The sequence below is a fragment of the Schistocerca americana genome, chromosome 7, assembly GCF_021461395.2.
Source record: "Schistocerca americana isolate TAMUIC-IGC-003095 chromosome 7, iqSchAmer2.1, whole genome shotgun sequence".
NCBI lineage: Eukaryota > Metazoa > Arthropoda > Insecta > Orthoptera > Acrididae > Schistocerca > Schistocerca americana.
In genome coordinates this window covers 134,587,304-134,607,929 of record NC_060125.1, presented here as the reverse complement: position 1 = coordinate 134,607,929, position 20,626 = coordinate 134,587,304, and the positions used below count along the sequence as shown (strand labels likewise).

The following is a 20,626-nucleotide window of genomic DNA, read 5'->3' as shown; positions in this document are numbered from 1 at the left end:
CTTAACATCAAATAGCTTAAGTGTCAAAAACGTTCATCTCTGCTCAGCAGTGTTACTCTCAAATTGAAAAGCAAGCACTTGTTATTGTCTACACCCTCAATAAGTTTCATGTCTTCTTCTATGGATCTAAGCTACACCTTATTATTAACAATGAGCCCTTGGTTTCATTGTTTAATCCTTCTACTTCTTTGCCTGTCACAGCAGTACATCGCCCCCAGGGTGGGGCCTCGTTTCTGTCTTACTACACCTATGAAATAAATTTTCAGCCTGTCCAATCCTGATGCGTTATTCCAGCTTCCAGTGTGATCCTACTTTTGAACTGGATGCTCTTTGTTCCACTTACATGTTGGGGCGCAACATACAGTAGATGGGTTTCCTGTTATAAGTTTCTGGATCGCAGCTACTGTTGCTGCCAATCTGGTTTTGCATCATGTCATTCACCTCATTCAGCATGATTGACCAGGCAATCCACCATGCAGGTTTCTGATCCTTTGTGTAACTATTTTGCCATACATCATTACCTTTTGCTATTTGATGGTGTTCTCTTAGCTACAAACAGGCTGTCACCAAAGGTCATGATCCAGGTCGCTCTATGCCAAGATGTGCTCCAACTCCTACATCAGGAACATTGGGGGATGTTGTGGACAAAGTAATTGGCCCATCAGCATGTGTTTTGGCCTAGTATTGACGGCGATGTACATCTTGTCACGTACTGCTCTGTGCGCTACCCCCGTGGGTGACCATGTCTCTGTGGCCCATGAGAACACATCCATGTTGATTTTACAAGACCCTTCCTAAATTCTTACTGGTTATTGGTTCTCAATGCTTTCTGTAAATTTCTGTATGTTATCCGCTATCTTTCAACTTCAGCTGTGCCTATGATTCAGGACCAGTCCAAAATTTTTTGTATTGAGGAATTGTCTTACACATTTGGGGTAGATAACAGTCCAAGGTTCGTGTCTCAGACCTTCCACGATTTCTGCACCCATCAAGGCATTCACCACGTGACTGCTCCTTCTTTTCACGCCTAATGTAACGTTGAGGCAGAATGTCTTGTCTATATGTTCAGTGTTCAAATGAAGAAGTTTGTCACCGTCTTGTCCACAGACAACACCTTGACGTGCTAGAATTCCTTCAGATATATGCTGATGGGGGATCGGAGTCTGGTCAAGGCGCTCTGCGGTCATCAGCTCTGCACCCTCCTTCATCTGCTCGTGCTACCACACCAATGCCCATTAGTGCAACCCTCGTCACAGTTCACTTCTGGCTCTGTTGTCTGGGCTTGGAGGTTCTGTTTCTGATCCTGGTCCATAGCTGCTGATGCCACCATTCCTGTATACTGTGCATTGCTGATGAGCTTATGGCATGCGACCGTGACCATCTGCATCCTCGCATTAGTGTGTGGGTCGTAGGTCTACTGCCGCTGCCTCCGTCTCATCCCTTAACACCTGTCCCGGTCTCGTGGGGCACCCCTGCTGCAAGGGGGACCCACCCTCTTGTGGATGTTGCTGCCTTCTGCCCTCCTCTGGGGTCCAGCGCCTCAATGTGTGCTGCCAGCCCTTCCTGCTATGCTTTGCTATCACCAGTGATTCCACTGCTGACTGGGTCAGTGCCCTCGGATCCTTCAGAACCAGTGCCCCTGGCTGAGCAGCTAGCACGTTTACTGTCTGTACAGTTCCACAATGTTCAGGAACCAGAAGTCAAAATGCAACAAGTGCCTTTACCGTCAGTCTTCTCTTATGGTGCTTTGTGGGGGAGTGGCCAGTGCATGTCTCCATGGTTGGCACCACTTCTGCCCTACTCGCTGGTTCTGGCCCAGAATCTTCTTCCGCCACCACTGTCATTGTTCTCATATTGTGTTGGTCGCTATTGTCAGCAATTGGTTGCATCAGTACCTGGAACTGAGATTGTTTCTATGTTTGTCCCCCCATTCTCAACTGTTGTTATCTTGTCTGTGGAAGGAGAATAAACTTTGGTTCATTGTGGCTGTGCTGTTGTTTGTGTCTTATAGTACAATATGCTGTCAAGCTAGACTTTATTATAAAAAAAGTTATCCATTGAAAACCATCATAAAAAATGTAATTTTTCTCACAAGAGAGTTTCTTTAAATGCTCATTACAAAGAAACTACTCTGTGATATGATATTACTGTAACAATAACATATCACATACTTTAAAACAAAAGTAAATGTCACATCTCACTACTGCCACATAGTGTTTGGTTGTAAAAACGTAGAAGGTGGCCCTCAAATCTCATATTTAAATAAATTCTTGTAGACAGAAAAGATAACTACAACAATTTTAGTTCATGGTAATTGAAACATTTTCTCATAGTATGTCTGTTTCATGGAGCTCCATTTATGCAGATATGTTTATTGTGTATATATTTTTCTTGACAGTAATCTAGGCTGTCATGGCCGAAGGCAAACAGCATGCATTAGCAATAGGAATTACAACATTATCTACAGAAGACATGTAAGTATTTACCAGTAATGATTGGATCAATAATTCTGCAACGCTTAAAAGCAAGATTAAATTCAGTATGCAGTGTAGAAAATTCATTTTTCGTGGCAGTAGTCAGTGACATTGGAAACAGATTTTTATCTGGAACAAACACACACACTCTCTCTCTCTCTCTCTCTCTCTCTCTCTCTCTCTCTCTCTCTCTCTCTGTGTGTGTGTGTGTGTGTGTGTGTGTGTGTGTGTGTGTGTGTGTGTGTGAGAGATATCTAATCCTTCTCAATTCATTGAGCTACCTTCTTTCAGCTATCACACTATCTTCATCTGGACAGGCTGTCACCCAGTCTATCCTATACAGCCCTGCTATGCATAGGATCTGCAGATGCTGTGGGAAACAGGAGATACCAAAATACACTGATTAACCTTGCAAAAGTCATTACAGACAGATAACATCTTGCCCTGGTAATTCGCAACAAAGTTTCTGATACCATTTTTTGTGACACCAATACACCAATCACCACCACTGTGAGCAAATCATTGACTTATAGTCATCTGATGCCACAGACCTCAACAAAAATCAAACCCATTTTCTTTCAGGATAGTAGCCACACCTTGTGGTGCCCTCTGATGAGAGATACTGCATTAAAAATCATACTCTCATACCCCAAAGTGGTGGTCTATCACCAGCTTGATATATGCAGTGCCCTAGTGCCTGTGCTTGATACAATCCTAGTCCTATGTCCCATGGCTGTGGATGACCCAAGTGGAAGACTTACAATAAGGCCTGATTATTGCTTTTTGTTCTCTGTTCTTTCTTCAGGCAGATAAGGGAACAGTACCGGAAGCTAGTTTTGATATAAGGGAAAAACAGTTTTCAAAACGGCTACCTTTATTTTCTTATCTTCCAGATTGTAACTGATTTCAGATTATGTGTTTCCATTAGAAAATGTCCACCATGAGATTGAGCATAAAGGTGACTTTAAGATGGGGCTGTTCACAGAGTAAAATTGACAGGTCTGATGGTAACATCTTGTCTCATACCACTGCATAATTATGACAAATTTAAAGCTGAAAACTAGTTCATGTGTTATTTTTCTCTTAGTGCTTATACCTGCTTATATTTGATATATAGAAATTTCTGCTAGCTAAATTTCACTGTAGTTAAAATCTTCTGGGTTATTAGGCCGCGTCATGTTTCTTTTAAAATTTTCGACGTTTCGACCCCTCTGCTGGAATCTACCTCAGGATCTTTTGGTGTTCACTACTGCTGGTACACTCACACTAACACACGTAAAATGAGTTCGCCAGTTGGATGTGTGGAAAGGGGGAGTGGCGCTTCAACAGTGGGAGTGCAGGCAGGGGTAAAAGCATTTTGTGAAGTGGTGAAAATATACTTTTCGTGCAGATCACATGCAATGACAGAGGTCATATTGTAGTGAGAAAAACAGTCGTCTGCCTGCCACTATCTCATTGGCAGTGCATAACCAGCAGCTGACAATCTATATCATTTACATACTGCTGCCAGAAACACGTAAATGCATCACTGGCACCAGTCTAGACTTATACTGTCTCCTGCAGAAATGTAAGAGGGTGCTTTGAAAAGTCCTCAGAACGGAATAGAAATAAAGTACTTACATCACTGAAACTTTTTTTATTTTCCAATATAGTCTCCTTGTAGATTTATGCACTTGCTCCAGCAATGTTCCAGTGTCTTGATCCCATCTTGAAAAAGTTTCCTCCAGGTCTACAGAATAGTTGTGAACTTCAGCTATCAATTCTTCGTTTGAAGTGAATCTTCATCCATCAAGAAAAATTTTCAGTTTTGGGCAGAGATGGAAGAATGACAGAGCCATATCTGGTGATTAAGCCCGGTATGGCAACAATTCATACCCTAGTGTAATTTTGCCGTGGCAATGTCATGTGTGCAGGTGCACCTTAAGATTCGCAGCACCCATCTTGCAGATAATTTTTTCATTTGTAATTCTTCAATTAAAATGTGGTATACCCTGTCAGATGACATCTGGCAAGCATGAGCAATTTCACGCACTTTCAATTGGCAATCCTTCATGGCCCTTTTGTGCACTTCTGCAGTGATTTCTGGAGTAGTGACAGATCTTGGCCAACCACTGTGCGGATCATCATCTAAGCTCTCCTGACCAAATTTAAATTCATTTGTCCACTTGGCAACAGTTGAATATGAAGGAGCAGAGTCCCCCAGTGTATTCTGGAAATTGGCTTGAATGTCCTTTGCTTTCATGTTTCTTTGCGAAGTGCTTAATCACTGCTCGAATCTCTTTTTTTTTTTCGCAAATCACTATGCGAGAACAACAACAGAGCCATGTCACTGCAACAGCTCTCTTCCAAGAGCACAGGCATGGCACGTGTTTACAGACAACAGTCCAATGAATATCACATGAACAACTTATTGCGCAAGTGCTGACCTCTCATGGTGATTCCGAGAACTTTTCAAACCACCCTCATATGCTATTGTTAAGTATTTGCCCAATTTTAAAGTCAATTTGAACCCAAGTGCAAATGGTTTCAGATAAAGTGCACTTTAAATGTGGTAAATGTTCATAAAAAGTCGAAATATGCAGTAAAGATCCCCATGATTGGAGCAAGATGAGATTTACTCCCTGTTCACCACTCCCCTCGCCATACTCATAATAGTTCTCAGCCAAGCTGGTGTTACCATTCCCCGTCGAAGCCCTCCATAGTGCTGCACTTGAGCAACAGTGAAACTTGGATGGCTGTATCTTCGAGGGTGCAAATCGTATGAAATTACAACAACTAATACGTAAATGAAAGTTCGCAATCATGATTCAGTCCAATTCTTGAACTTTCGCTTGTCCTACGATCTAGCACTATCTCTTAGTGCTATCTCCACAGCTGGTCTTTTTGCTATAATTTTTTCTTGCAATAGCAATTGCAGTCAGCTCAATGTGATTTGTTTCATTTGTTTACCATTTACTTTGCGGTTAATTTTCTTTATCATTTCATCTGAATGTAATCATGTTGTAAAGCTGATTAAAAGCTGGTAAGGTTTTCCACTGGTGTTAGGTACCTGAGCAGATACCAAATTTTCCTTAGCAATGCACTTCATAAATCATTGCATTCTTATAAGTAAATGAATTACTGACTTGGGTTCAGAATTGTGTAATTGTTTTTGAAAGACAAGATTTTCGCCTTCAAATGTTACCTTTACATAAAAAGCAGCATAAATTTATGTATACGGTATCCCAACATGTATGAGAACTTCTATTGCGAACCTAGTCAAATACATCAAAGGTTTGGGAGTTGAAAGTGTTTAATGCTATTTCCTCCTGTATTTCAATAAATTGTCAATTTTTTAAGTAAAGCATTAGAAATTTGTAGTGCCTAGTTCATAGTTTCTCATGTATCAAACCATTGTATTAGTGCCACGAGTCAGATGTCACATGATTGATCGAGCAAGATCAATGCTATATTGAGCACTTCTGCGTATTGGGAAATCTCAAGCCTATTTGAACTAAAGTATTATTCGCTAAGCTCTACTCTTTAGAACAGAACTCTTCTAAGTAAATTTCTGTGAAATCACAATAACAAAAGTCAATAAAATTCTTCTGGATTTGAGGGTGAGGAGGAAGGGAATTAAGAGTTCATTTAATGGTCTTTGCATTGCACGTTGTCATTGGTGGAAATGGGCGTTTCCCATTTGAGTTTCCTTCACTGCTTCCCATTGTTGGAAATCGGCGAATAAGACACGGAGCGGCAACAACAGCATAGCATTGTTTATTAACTGCAGCCGCAGGAATATGTGTGTACAGGCTAGCAAAGCTTTGTTGCGAGAAAGGATCCACCACATTCGTGGTAGTCTCGATGCAAACGAAATAAAACTGTGTGAACTGCACCTCTTTCTGAGTGGGAAACTGGATGAAGATGACTGGCAGAAGGTCAACAGGTTAACCTTTTAACGAGCCACAAGGTCAAGTGAAAGTACCAGTAGTCGCCAGGTGACAAAGTTCGACAAATTGCAACAGAAAACAACAGGTGAAGGACCGATTCTAGACACGCGACGAGCAGTGGTGAACCTCTCCAGCCACACCTTGAACAGTGCAGCCACAAAAATTTTGGCCAAAGGGATGAACTATGCAATCGCACCAGAACTAGTAGTACTGAAAGAGTACATTATTGAATCAGTGGAGGCCTCAGTTAGTCATCTACCACAACCAGAAGCAGAGAAGATTCGACAAGAAACCATATGAGTCTTGGCCCACTCAAAGCCTCTGAAGCAAAACATCAGTGAGGAATGTCATGCCATCAAGAAGCTGAAGAACAACTCTCAGATAGTGGTAATACAGGCAGACAAGGGAAATGCCACCGTAGTGTTGGACGCAGTAGATTACGACAAGCGGATGGAGGATCTTTTGAATGAACCCATTTACCATAAACTTAAGGGAGATCCGATGGCCAAGATAATGAAATCAATGCAAGCGCTGCTGAAGCAAACTAGGATGAAATTTGACTTGAACCAAAGACTCATTCCACAAGTGCCACAGGCACCAAGAATATATTGTGTACCAAAGATCCACAAAGAAGCCTTTCCATTACGGCCGATAGGGAGTAGTATTAACTCACTGACCTACAAATGTGCGAAAGAATTGGCTCTGAAGCTTAGACGTTTAGTGAGCCATACAGATTCATACGTCAAGGACTCCACCCATTTTATAACACTTTTGAAAGAAAAGCATGCATCGGATATGGATCTGATGGTCAGTTTTGACGTGAAGTCTTTGTTCACGAATGTACCCGTGATGGACATCATGAACACCTTAGAGGAACGCACAGCACCTGATATCTGCGAGCTAGTGCGCCACTGTTTGACGACCTCTTATTTCAGGTGGAAAGGGGATTTGTATGAGCAGACGGACGGTGTAGCTATGGGTTCCCTTCTTTTGCCGGCTGCAGCAGACATTTTTATGCGATAGTTCGAAGAAATAGCACTCCAGTCCACACCATTACACTCAGAATGCTGGCTGATGTGTTAATGACACCTTTATCTGGCCACACGGAGAAGAGGAGCTTCAGAAATTTTACGAACATCTCACCCAGCAGCACAGCAAAATTCACTTTACCATGGAGATACAAAAGAACGGGGTATTGCCTTTTCTCGATGTGGAAGTTTACCTAAGCCAGAGGGGAAGCTTGGACACAGAGTTTATAGGAAGCCCACCAACACGGACGGGTACCTGCATGCATCCTCCCACCACCATCCTACGCAAAACAATTCTGCCCTGCAAACTTTAACTAAGAGAGCCTACAGTATCAGTGATGAACACAACCTGCAAGCTGAACTACAGAATCTCAGGTCCATTTTTGGAGCTAATGGCTACGACATAAGGATGATACACAAAACCATGGCGCTGAAGGAGGAGGGCAACAGGGAAATGCAGAACAAAGCACAGAACACTGTCGTGCTACCGTATGTACGGGGGGTTACTGAACGTCTGGGCAAAATTCTCAGTCAGGCAGGCATTAAGCTGATTTTTCATAGCAACAACAAAATAACAGACATTCTGTGCTCGACGAAGGATGGAATTGACAAGTTTCATGCCGCCGGAGTTTATGAAATCGGGTGCGAATGCGGACTGGTGTATGTAGGTGGGACTGGGCATCCAATAAGCGCAAGGTTAACTGAACACGAGAGATATATCCGCCTCAAACAGTACAACAAATCAGCGGTGGCAGAACATCAGGAGCAGTGCAGGATGGAGATCGAATTTTGAGAGGCCCGCGTACTGGCGAAACAGCCGTTTACTTTGAGGAGGAAGATTAGAGAGGCTATAGAAATAACCAAGTGACCCGACAATATGAATAGAGAAGAGGGGTAGTGGCTTCCAGTGTCTTGGCTGCCAGCTGTGACAGCTTTGCAGAAGGACAGCTCTTGCAGAGCAACAGATGCGTGGTAGGTCACAACTGTGGAGGGTATACAGAGCACTGACGCGGCCTAGTTGATACTAGGCAGTTAGTAAACAACGGTATGCTGTTGTTGCCACTGCGTATCTTATCCGCCAATTTCCACCAATGGCAAGCAGTAAAGGAAACTCCAATGGAAAATGCCCATTTCCGCCAATGACAACACACAATGCAAAGACCAATAAAATGAACTCCTAATACCCTTCCTCCTCACCCTCACATCCAATGACAGCACTTCTCCATAGTATATAAGTATCCAAGCTAGTGCTCATTCATCAGTTAGCAATACACCCTGAGGAAGGCACCTTCCAACAGTCTCTGAAACGTCAGAATTTTACAGATGACGAGGTGACTTCAAACCCAGAAGAATTTTATTTACTGTGACAATGACCACGGAAGCCTACGTTTACACCTCAATAACAAAAGTTTTATCTGTAAATGTAAGACGACCAGCATAGTAATCTATTAAACACTGTAAGAACATTTACCTCAGCAGCAATAGTTCAGTCTGTGAATATAACACGACACTGTGAATCTAGGGAAAAAAAAACTTGGCGTATCATCAGGTAAATACAGTAATACATAATTTCCAAGTAATCTCTAGAGTTCATAGTTTGCAGTTGAGATTATATAATTTTTAGCAGAATACACAAGCCCTCATAATCTCGAGAGCTTGTAGTTTGCAGTTGAGATTATAATTTTTAGCAGAAAATTTTAGCAGATTCCCTGTCTTCCTCAGGTGTGTCGAATACAGAAATCAGTTGCCTTCTGTCTTGATTAAAATAAATGTAAATGTCATGTGACTAGGGCCTCCCGTCGGGTAGACCGTCCGCCGGATGCAAGTCTGTCGATTTGATGCCACTTTGGCGACTTGCGCATCGATGGGGATGAAATGAAGATGATTAGGACAACACAACACCCAGTCCCTGAGCGGATAAAATCTCTGACCCAGCCAGGAATCGAACCCGGGCCCTTAGGATTGACATTCTGTCACACTGACCCATCAGCTCCCAGGGGCGGACGCTGTCTTGATTAAAAATAAACTGTGAACTGGGCAGGTTGTATAGTGCTCATTTACATTAGTCTTTATATTCTAGTGTCAACAATGTTGTTCTGTTGCAAGTCCAGTACTGGGTATTTCTCCTGTCTTTTGAGGTGATTTCTGACAATGTGATTGCAAATTTGATCACTTAAACTAAAGTCTCTGTTGCTGTTGATTGGGCATAACATCGTGTCCTTTAAATCCTCGTATGAAAATCTTCATGCACATGATATCCAGTTTATGGAGGCCTGAGGCACCATTTATACGTAACAATTTTAAACAAGTCACCCAAAGTTTCTTCCAGCTGATGTATACGCTGGCTGCATATGCATGCTTTAGAACAATTGCAGTGTTATATATGGAAACATTCCACGTAGGAAAAATATATCTAAAAACAAAGATGATGTGACTTACCAAATGAAAGTGCTGGCAGGTCGACAGACACACAAACAAACACAAACATACACACAAAATTCAAGCTTTCGCAACAAACTGTTGCCTCTTCAGGAAAGAGGGAAGGAGAGGGAAAAGACAGAAGGATGTGGGTTTTAAGGGAGAGGGTAAGGAGTCATTCCAATCCCGGGAGCGGAAAGACTTACCTTAGGGGGAAAAAAGGGACGGGTATACACTCGCGCGCACACACACACACACACACACACACACACACACACACACACACACACACACACACATATCCATCCACACATATACCAATGTGTGGATGGATATGTGTGTGTGTGCGAGTGTATACCCGTCCCTTTTTTCCCCCTAAGGTAAGTCTTTCCGCTCCCGGGATTGGAATGACTCCTTACCCTCTCCCTTAAAACCCACATCCTTTCGTCTTTTCCCTCTCCTTCCCTCTTTCCTGATGAGGCAACAGTTTGTTGCGAAAGCTTGAATTTTGTGTGTATGTTTGTGTTTGTTTGTTTGTGTGTCTGTCGACCTGCCAGCACTTTCATTTGGTAAGTCACATCATCTTTGTTATATATATATCTCTGTGTGTGTGTGTGTGTGTGTGTGTGTGTGTGTGTGTGTGTGTGAAATATAATTATATCTCCTGTGTATATATTGTATCATTAACTCTTCGTGTCTGTTAATTCTTTTATATCTTTCTTTTTCAGTGCAAAAGTGAACAAAGGCATTGGAGTAGAAAACTATCATTATTTAAATGACGGCCTGTGGCAAATGAAACCTGTAAAATGATGTGTGTTCTGCCTATTTATGTGAACTGCATTTTAAAAAGTGTTGTTGAAAACCAGCTGCGTGTAAATAAATTATTGTTTCTTGCTGCTGTCAGTATTTTTGTTAACAATTAATATTACACCAGTCCTTTATATGTTTACATAATTATGAAAAATGGTGACAGTGTGGAACAGCTAACAGTGTGTAGCTATAACGCCACATTTTTGTACAGTGTGAAGGAACTATCCAGATTTGAAAAAGGGTGAAAAAAAGTTGTGCTTCTAACTCGATGACCTGTAGACATATGAAGAAGGCTTACAACACATGGACATGAATGTTCAAGGATTCTCGAGGGCATAAAGTAATGTAGCAGTGACTAGAGTGAAGCAAATGGCTGGAAGTGTTAATTAGTTAATTCCATATATACTTATGAAAGTTTTTAATTGCAATGGATGAGTCAGTTTGCAGGCTACATATGTAAGATTTGTGTGTACGGATAGATGCTGTCCATTTATAGAATACAATTATCATAGTGACTTAAATTTCATAAAAGATAGTGTTTCTACAGTACACATGCTACTAGTTTTTAATGAAGATTTGAATATGGAATAGGAGCAGTTGTCCACAAGAAACAATACACTTTAGATTAATATTATGGAAAGGATAGTCGATACTCACCATATAATGAAACTGCTGAGTCACAGACAAGCTCAACAGAAAGACTATCAGAAAATGAGCTTTCAGCCAACAAGGCCTTAGTTAGAGATAGAACATTGTGCACATACACCACGCAAATGCAACTCATGTGCATGTGACTGCAGTCTCTGGCTGCTGAGGCCACAGTGCAAAAGTTGCATTAAACTGGTTTTCTTTCAAATATATTCACATTTTTCCACACTGATACGAGCATCAATTTCTCTGTGTGGATCACAAATCCATCAATGTTTCACTGTAACACAGGAACCAAATTAATGACAACACTCCTCCTCTTTCTTCTGATAGTATGGCCTCAGCAGCCAGAGGCTGTGTGTGTGTTCTATCTTTGATGAAGAACTTGATGGCCAAAAGCTCATTTTCTGGCAGTCTTTTTGTTGTGCCTATCTGTAACTCAGCATCTCCACTATATGATGGGTAGCAAGTATCCTTTTCATAATATTGTTACATTACATCCGGGATTTTCCTTTGTTGAATTTTACTCTTTCGACTAATATTTTTAGAATTTAACCCTGAAGTGCTTCTCGGGAACATAAGGCAGGCTTTTCATACATGAAGATGAGACCGTATGTGCCGAATCATCTGTGCTGGTTCGTGCGTTAGCAGTGTGTTTGTACAGCATTGTTGTAAATGCAACACATTGAAATATGCTAAAAATGCGTATAAAAGGAGCAGGAAACTCCCCTCCTCTTTCTACTGTAGACATCTTGGGACAATTCATTGTGGAGCGTATATTTCCTGCTACTCTGAAAGATAATGATGCAGAAAGTTGTCACCAGATAACAACCCTGTGTTAAAGTGATGGTGTATACATTTAAAACTGTCTTGACTTTTTCTCTAAAAATGTCTATTGTGTGATTTACTGTCTCAAAACCAACTTAAGACAATTACTCCAGCAACAACTGCATATGAATGTGCAGCTGTAAATGCTCACTTACATTGAAACATTCTGCCCCTCAAAACTAGTCAGTCACATCCATTGCAATTCTACCAAAGCCATACACATTTTTCAATAGACTGAAAAAGCAAATAATGCATCTTATAGCAATCAAAAATCATGCAAAAAATGGGAAAAGCACTACTAACAACGAAACAAAAAGTATTATAAATCCAACTAACCCAAAAACTCTTTCTGTTGTTGTAATGGACTCATTACATTATCAGAAGGAAGAGAGAGGGGGGGGGGGGGGTCTCATCATTAATTTGACCCCTGTGTTACAGTCAAACATTAATGAATTTGTGTACAGTGAAACATTAATGGATTCGTGATCCACAGGGAGAAATTGATGCTCATAACACAGTGGGGAAAATGTGGATATATTTGAAAGAGAACCAGTTTAAACCTAATTGTAATTCTCTGGGGTTAAGGAGCTACAGTCTCTAGTGGAACAATACCAGTAGTGGGGAAAAGGTAAGTATAGAATTCTATGTCAGTGTTGGATACAACTCCTCACCTGTCTCCTTCATCACACAGGAAAGCTGATTCTGCTGAAAACTTAATCTTTGCATCAATCTAGAGAACAGTGTGTTCTTTGAAGTAGCCACTACATAATCCTTTGGGCAATAAAAGTTGGAAAGATGTCCTTGAAGAACTATCCTTAATAGGTTTCGTCCTCAGGGGTCCAGCGTCTTGTAGGTATGCGCCTGGTGATTGTGGGGCTCAGAGCCAATGCAGTAACCCCCACCCAACCCCACCCCCACCCCGGCCTGCCCCTCCTTTATACTAGATTGACCACACTGCAGTGTTAAGTTTTGATTGTAACCTGGATGTTCCTTAGGTTCAAGTTTGGATTATTTCCTTTGCTTTCTTCTGTCACAATGTAAAGTCCAGTCCTCACTTCCAGGTCATTTGGAGGAGGACATCTTATGTAACACCATGTCTGTAGTGTACTATGATTGCTGATGCAATGTCACTACTTGGACAGCTATTACTGCAGAAATGACAATGTGGTAACCAATATGACATGGTGGGGTCGTCATGTACTGTCTCGACTGTAGTCCTCTGACAACACGGGGCATGCCCTCTTGTTGTGAGGTATTAGCCTGTCAACTTGTGCAAGCCAAATGGTAGATACCTGTCCTATTGGGGCATGGTAATTTTGAGAAATGTTCATCAAACCAGGTGGAAACCAGAGCAGATGGCATCACAGTGGACACTTTGCAAATAAAAAGAAGTACCCTGTCAGTCCAAAAAAAATTTGTGTACATATTTGTTATTACTAACGTTTTGTTGTGACTGATTCTCCTCTTCTTGCATTCTGAGGGCACTGCACACACATATTAAATATTCTTTGCATAATTTCGGTTTTTCAAATGCATTTTCACTTTGCCCACAATGTTGTTGTATGCCCTAATCTTGTTGCCATACATTTGTTTCCGAGTGAGTTTGATGGCAAATTTTGTTTACCTCTCTCTCTCTCTCTCTCTCTCTCTCTCTCTCTCTCTCTCTCTGGTTAGGATACAACAACAACATCGGGTACACATTGTTTTGCGAAGTGAAAAGGCGTTTGAAAAACTGAAATTACACAAAGTTCATTTCATATCTGTGTGCAGTGCCCTCAGACCACAAAAGGAGATGGATCAGGCACAACAGAACATGAGTAATAACAAATACATACACAGAACATTTTGCCTTACCAAAATAATATTTTGAAGAATCAAGGGATGTGTTAACTAGCACATAAAATTCACGTTTACATCGTTTCCTTAGCATATGACACGGTATAAGTGCAGGACACTATACAAATGGTCCTGGACAACCATATAATGTAAAATCAAGGAAAGAACAAAAACTGTCTTTATGCCTCATTTTGTTAAACCAGTTACAACCTAAAATGTGTTCACCTTATACAGTTTTTCAGTAAACAAAACCCACTGATGATGGCACAGAGGTGCCAAAACATGGGTGGGTAGGAAGGAAAAAAATAGTGTTTTGCATAAATGATGGGACCTGTATCCAACAAGTTCATCCGTTTCATTTGAGGTTCATCCACCATAGTGCCACCTACTGAATATATCTTCTCGCACTGTTTTTATGTAAATATGCACTCCCGAGTAAATCATCAATACTTCTATCAAATATATAACAAACAGATACTAGTAGTGCAGCTAGTCCTGTGATACTGTGGATTCATACATTTGCAGTATATACCCACTGGAAAGCCCATGTTGATAAATTAACTCCGTATTATGGCAGCGATAAGATGTCTGATGCATCATGAAACAGTATTATTAGATAATTGTACCACATCTATTTTTTGGCAGTCAGCCCATTATTAACACGTGACACTGTGTCTTTGACATGTGGCTTAATAAGTTTTTCTCCAGTTGAATGAGGTTTACCATTAAGCACAGTATAGCAATGTACACAGTAAGATGCTTCTGTTATATTTTCATTTTCAGGATTTGCAAAAGTAATTGAGAAAGTTGTGCTGTCTTTTTAATAAAGTGATAATATTTGCCTTCGTGATTAACATCCATTGTTTGTAAGTGCCTATGAAGAACCGTTTGTGAATTTTGCTGCATCTGAATCCAAATTTTAAATGTCTTTCATCGTGCATCTGTTTAGGTCTATTTGTACAGGACATGTATTCTTTAATGGGAGATACATTCTTGACTATTATCTTTTGAGGAAATCCCAGTTTGTGGATCCTTTCCTTCTTCAGTAGCAGATATATCAGATGACTCACCACAACTCCCTCCCCTCAAAGTTCCTCTCTTTAACCGTGGATATTTTTTTTTGCAGTATATAAATTCTGTAAAAAGGAAAACAATGTTGTTGCAATGCTTTCATTATGTTTTAAATAATATATTTAGAAAAGTATATAGCCCATAACTTGTCAAAGCTAAGTAGAGGTTCAGTCTCAAGCCAGCACAGGAAGCAGAAAAAGAACGTGGCCACCACGTGGTGTACACGGACGTGAGAGGGAAACTTTCCTATGTTTGCCTTTCAATGGTGATCTTTCACCATTTGCAGTATAAATTACAAATGGATGTAACAAATTTCATGAAAGCTCATCACAGAGGCATTAACATTTACACACACCAGTTATTTCTCAGTTGACACATACAACATGGCCTCATCACAATAGTGCCATATCTGTTGGCTCACTGAGGTTGGCAGTTGTCAAAAACATGAGACAGTGGATGCAAAGTGTTCCGATATGTGCTATGTTCAAATTCAGAACATTGCACACTGCTGGTAGCTTCCTTGGCATGTTAGCCTGATCATTTACGTGAGCAAGCCAGTGTGAAAACCCAATTGCAAGATACAAAATTTCACTACGTATCATTGTGTGTGTTGTAATTTCAACAATAAATCCAATTCTCAGGTGAATGCTTAGTTGAATCTAGAAAAGAAAATAGGAGCCAGTCTATTAATTTATATGTAATTGTGCAACAAGAACAATGATAAAATTGGTAGGCATGCATACTTAATATGTACCAAAATGCCGCGCATAAAAACGGGATGTTCCAGTGCTCATACCTCGATTTCTGTTGGTGCTAAAATGGCAAGAACAAGTGTTTTGGGTAGCCCCTAAGCTAGAGACCATATGTACACCCAACAGAAGGATCCTCTTAGTGTCACTGTCCTACAGTACAGGGTCAAAGTATGAATAATACTCCTGCTTAGCTAAATGGAGCAAATCAGGTGGTTCTTTTCGCATTTCATGTGGTTTACAATGGGCTTGATGGGACATGGAGGCACCATTAGTCCATGGGCACTTTCTTGTAAAAACCACAAAAAGTTTTTTACTATATTTTCACCATCAGGAGCAGACCAAAACCTAACTGCGGATTCTGAGAAGCCTACGCACAGCAAATGAGTGTAACTTTTACAATGTATCCTTAAGATCCCAATCTCGAACAACCTTGAAAATTTTCTACATACATATCTTTATGGAAATGGAAGAGGAAGTAGATGAAGATGAAATAGGAGATATGATACTGCATGAAGAGTTTGACAGAGCACTAAAAGACCTAAGTCGAAACAAGGCCCAGGGAGTAGACAACATTCCATTAGAACTACTCATAGCCTTGGGAGAGCCAGCCCTGACAAAACTCTACCATCTGGTGAGCAAGATGTATGAGACAGGTGAAATACCCTCAGACTTCAAGAAGAATATAATAATTCCAATCCCAAAGAAAGCAGGTACCAAACTATCAGTTTAATAAGCCACAACTGCAAAATACTGCACGAATTCTGTACAGACGATTGGAAAAACTGGTAGAAGTCGACCTTGGGGAAGATCAGTTTGGATTCCCTAGAAATGTTGGAACACGTGAGGCAATACGGACCCTGCGAAATATCTTACAAGATCGGTTAAGGAAAGGCAAACCTACATTTCTAGCATTTGTAGCCTTAGAGAAAGCTTTTGACAATGTTGACTGGAATACTCTCTTTCAAAGTCTGAAGGTGGCAGGGGTAAAATACAGGGAGCGAAAGGCTATTTACAAGTTGTACAGATAGCAGAAGAGTCGAGGGGCATGAAAGGGAAGCAGTGGTTGGGAAGGGAGTGAGACAGGGTTGTAGCCTATCCACAATGTTATTCAATCTATATATTGAGCAAGCAGTAAGGGAAACAAAAGAAAAATTTGGAGTAGGAATTAAAATCCATGGAGAAGAAATAAAACTTTGAGGTTTGCCAATGACATTGTAATTCTGTCAGAGACAGCAAAGTACCTGGAAGAGCATCTAAACAGAATGGACATGGTTTTGAAACGAGGATATAATATGAACATCTACAAAAGCAAAACGATGATAATGGAATGTAGTTGAATTAAATCGGGTAATACTGAGGGAATGAGGTTAGGAAATGAGTCACTTAAAGTAGTAAATGAATTTTGCTATTTGGGAAGCAAAAACACTAATGATGGTCGATGTAGAGAGGATATAAAACGTAGGCTGGCTATCGATAGGAAAGTGTTTCTGAAGAAAAGAAATTTGTTAACATTGAGTATAGATTTAAGTGTCGAGAAGTTTTTCTGAAAGTATTTGTATGGAGTGTAGCCATGTATGGAAGTGAAACATGGACAATAAATAGTTTAGATAAGAAGAGAATAGAAGCTTTCGAAATGTGGTGCTACAGAAGAATGCTGAAGATAAGATGGGTAGATCACATAATTAATGAGGAGGTACTGAATAGAACTGGGGAGAAGAGGAATTTGTGGCACAACGTGACTAGGAGAAGGGATTGGTTGGTAGGACACATTCTGAGGTATCAAGGGATCAACAGTTTAGTATTGGAGGACAGTGTGGAGGGTAAAAATTGTAGAGGGATACCAAGAGATGAATACACTAAGCAGATTCAGAAGGATGTAGGCCGCAGTAGTTACTTCGAGATGAAGAGGCTTACGCAGGATAGAGTAGCATGGGGAACTGCATCAAACCAGTCTCTGGACTGAAGAAGATAACAACAACAACAACAACAACAACAACATCTTTATCCATATCCAAGATACAGAGATTCAAAGTTATCTTACCTGTACAGTTCATGAAGTGATGTAGGGCAGAGAAATATGCTGTAAAGCATCTCTGTTATCATGTTGTAGTACTGAAGCAAATGCAAAATTTTTTTTCATGTAAAATCCTAAATTTGACTGACCAATACATTTCTTTTCATGTGAGTCATATCACCTGTTGCAGCAGGGACAACAAGAGAACCACCAGAAAAATGCTCCTTATGGAGCACAAAACATGTGAATACATCCCTGTGTAATTAAAAGATTGAAAAGTGGTGTAGCAGCTGTCTCGTTTTACCTTCCTCAGCATCTTTAAAAATTTTCTCCAAAATTTTGTCATGCGAACATATTCACATTTTTTTTATGCTGAGAGAGAAAACACAGGCGGCAGCAGAAAGGTGGAAAAGTAATAAATACTGGAAGATGTTAAACAGTCTTTGTGGTAGAGGAAGAGTGAAGGAGACGATGGCAGTGGGAGAGGTAGAGACAGACATTGTGACAGTGGAACATAGATGACAGTAACAGGACAGTGCTAGGAAAAGAGTGAAGAAGACAGTGTGAGGGGGAATAAAGAGAAAGAGGAATTACATGTGGATGAGAGCCAGTGATGATGATGATGATGATGATGATGATGAAGAGTGTATGACAGTGACAGTGACAATGAGGAAGGGAGATATACGATAACAACAGGACAGAACAAAGGGGTCTATGGCTGTGACACAGGAGACAAGGAGACACAAAGAGATAGTGACAGTAAGTTGGTCTGAATGATTGAGTGACAAAGGGCAGCTGGGAGTGGACGGGTATGGGTGAGTGACAGCGATGAATTAGTGGATGTGAGTGAGGTAGGGGAGCTTGTAGGAGTTTGAAGTGAGTTGTGTGTCACAAAAAGCGCAAATATGTTAGCATGTCACAATTTTTGGGAAAATTTTTATACGTTCTGAGGAAGGTAGAATGAGGCAGCTGGTGCCCCACTTTTCAGTCGGACTCTTTTTTAAATAAATGGGATCCTATTTGCATTTTTTGTGTACCGATAGGAGCGCTTTTCCTCTAGTATTATATGTAAATGTGTTATTTACTGAGTCATATTCCAAACAATAAACTGTTACGCAGGTTGCGCGTGGTACTTCATTAAAGTATTTTGTGCTTTACTTTATTTCTGACTTTCAGTTACTGTAAATAACTTTTGTTTCCAAATTCAATTACATTATTTAAAAAAGTCAGAAAGCCATTTTAAAGCAGTGAATATTGTACTGAGTCTGAGTGTAGGTGGGCATAAGTAAGTTGCCAAATCTGGTTCTAACATACCAGCACATATTTTGGCAACTTCTACTGTACAGTTATAAGAAAACTGAGATCAATTAACACTGGGGAATATAAGATGTTTTGTTTTGTTTCTCTGCAACTGTGAACATCCCAAGGGTTAGTTTTCATTATTTCATAGCATTTATTCAGAGTGATATGATTGTGGGGTGCCATATTTTAATTATATGGGTTACCAGGTATACTGAGTGAAACAAAGTCTCCTGTTCCCAACCACAACCTCATGCCACTGTTGTAACAGACACTATCAGATAATAGGAGTGTCTCCTAATAGCACATATGAATTAAAGCAAAAATGTATATAGCAAACATACATGTGTGCTTCTCAGCCTATTACATATATAAAAGAGAAATAGAATATGAAAGAAAAAATTTATTTTGGATGAGTTTATCAAGTATTTAAATCAGGTTTATGAAGAATGTATCAATAATATTGTCAGCAGTACTGTGCTGCTGTGATAACTAGCATGGAATGCTGCCAACAGAGGAGAAATAACCAAAGCGATTGCAGTTCTTGAGCGAGTTGGAGGTGTGGTGAAACTTCTTTTTCCCTCCATAACTCTCTGCTGACACCACAGTCGCACCATACAGACCACCTGGGTTTCACAAAAGAGCATTACAGAAATACTCTTGTTCAAATTTGATGCTTATTTGTAGTTATGATTATGAAATGAGTTATATAGAAGCTGTTGTAACTCAACTACTCAGTAAGTAGAAGAGAGATGACATAAACATCTATAGCGTGCTCGGTTAGCTGTGCAGTCTAACACGCTGCTTTTTGGGCGGGAAGGCTTGCCGGTCCCCTGCACGAATCCGCCCGGCAGATTAGTGTCAAGGTCCGGTGTGCCAGCCAGTCTGTGGATTGTTTTTAAAGCGGTTTTCCATCTGCCTCAGCAAATGTGGGCTGGTTCCCCTTATTCCGCCTCAGTTACATTATATCGGCAATTGCTGCGCGAACACTTTCTCCATGTATGCGTACACCATAATTGCTCTACCCCGCAAACATTGTGGTTACACTTGTCTGGTGTGAGATGTTCCCCCAGGGGCCGAACTGCACAATAACCCTGGGTTCGGTGTGGGGCGGTGGTGGGGTGAAGTAGACTGCTGTAGCCTGTTGTGGGGTTGTGAACCGCTGAGGGCTACAGTGGGGACGAAGCCTCTCCTTCATTTCTAGGTCCCCAGTTCCATACAATACAATACAATGAACGTCACTTTAATAAGCAGGCAGGCGGCAGCATGAAACCCTACTGTTAGTTCAAAAACAGTGGTAGTTGTTCCAACAGTGATGACTTCCAACTTCTATCAGCCATTATTAATAAGAGAAAGAGACCAAGTTATTGGCAGCAGCACAGTATAAGCTATTTTCAGAAATGAATATAAGCTAGAAGAAATGTCTAATATTACTGGCAACCATGTGCACAGTGACATTTCATGGTACCAACAGGGAGGTCTGATGCTCCTGTCTGACAAATACTGCGGTGTTCATTTT

The 20,626-nt window shown here is 40.7% G+C and overlaps 1 protein-coding gene across 1 annotated transcript in view; it reads left to right on the top strand.

Moving 5' to 3' along the window:
* Nucleotides 1–10,747, top strand: part of LOC124621911 (malignant T-cell-amplified sequence 1 homolog) — a 68,126-nt gene extending 57,379 nt beyond the window's left edge. Inside the window, exons 5-6 of the mRNA XM_047147413.1 lie at nucleotides 2,407–2,474; nucleotides 10,578–10,747. Coding sequence (XP_047003369.1) covers nucleotides 2,407–2,474; nucleotides 10,578–10,659 — 150 coding nt within the window. The 3' untranslated portion in view covers nucleotides 10,660–10,747. The remainder of the gene's footprint in view (nucleotides 1–2,406; nucleotides 2,475–10,577) is intronic.
* Nucleotides 10,748–20,626: the final 9,879 nt, after the last annotated feature.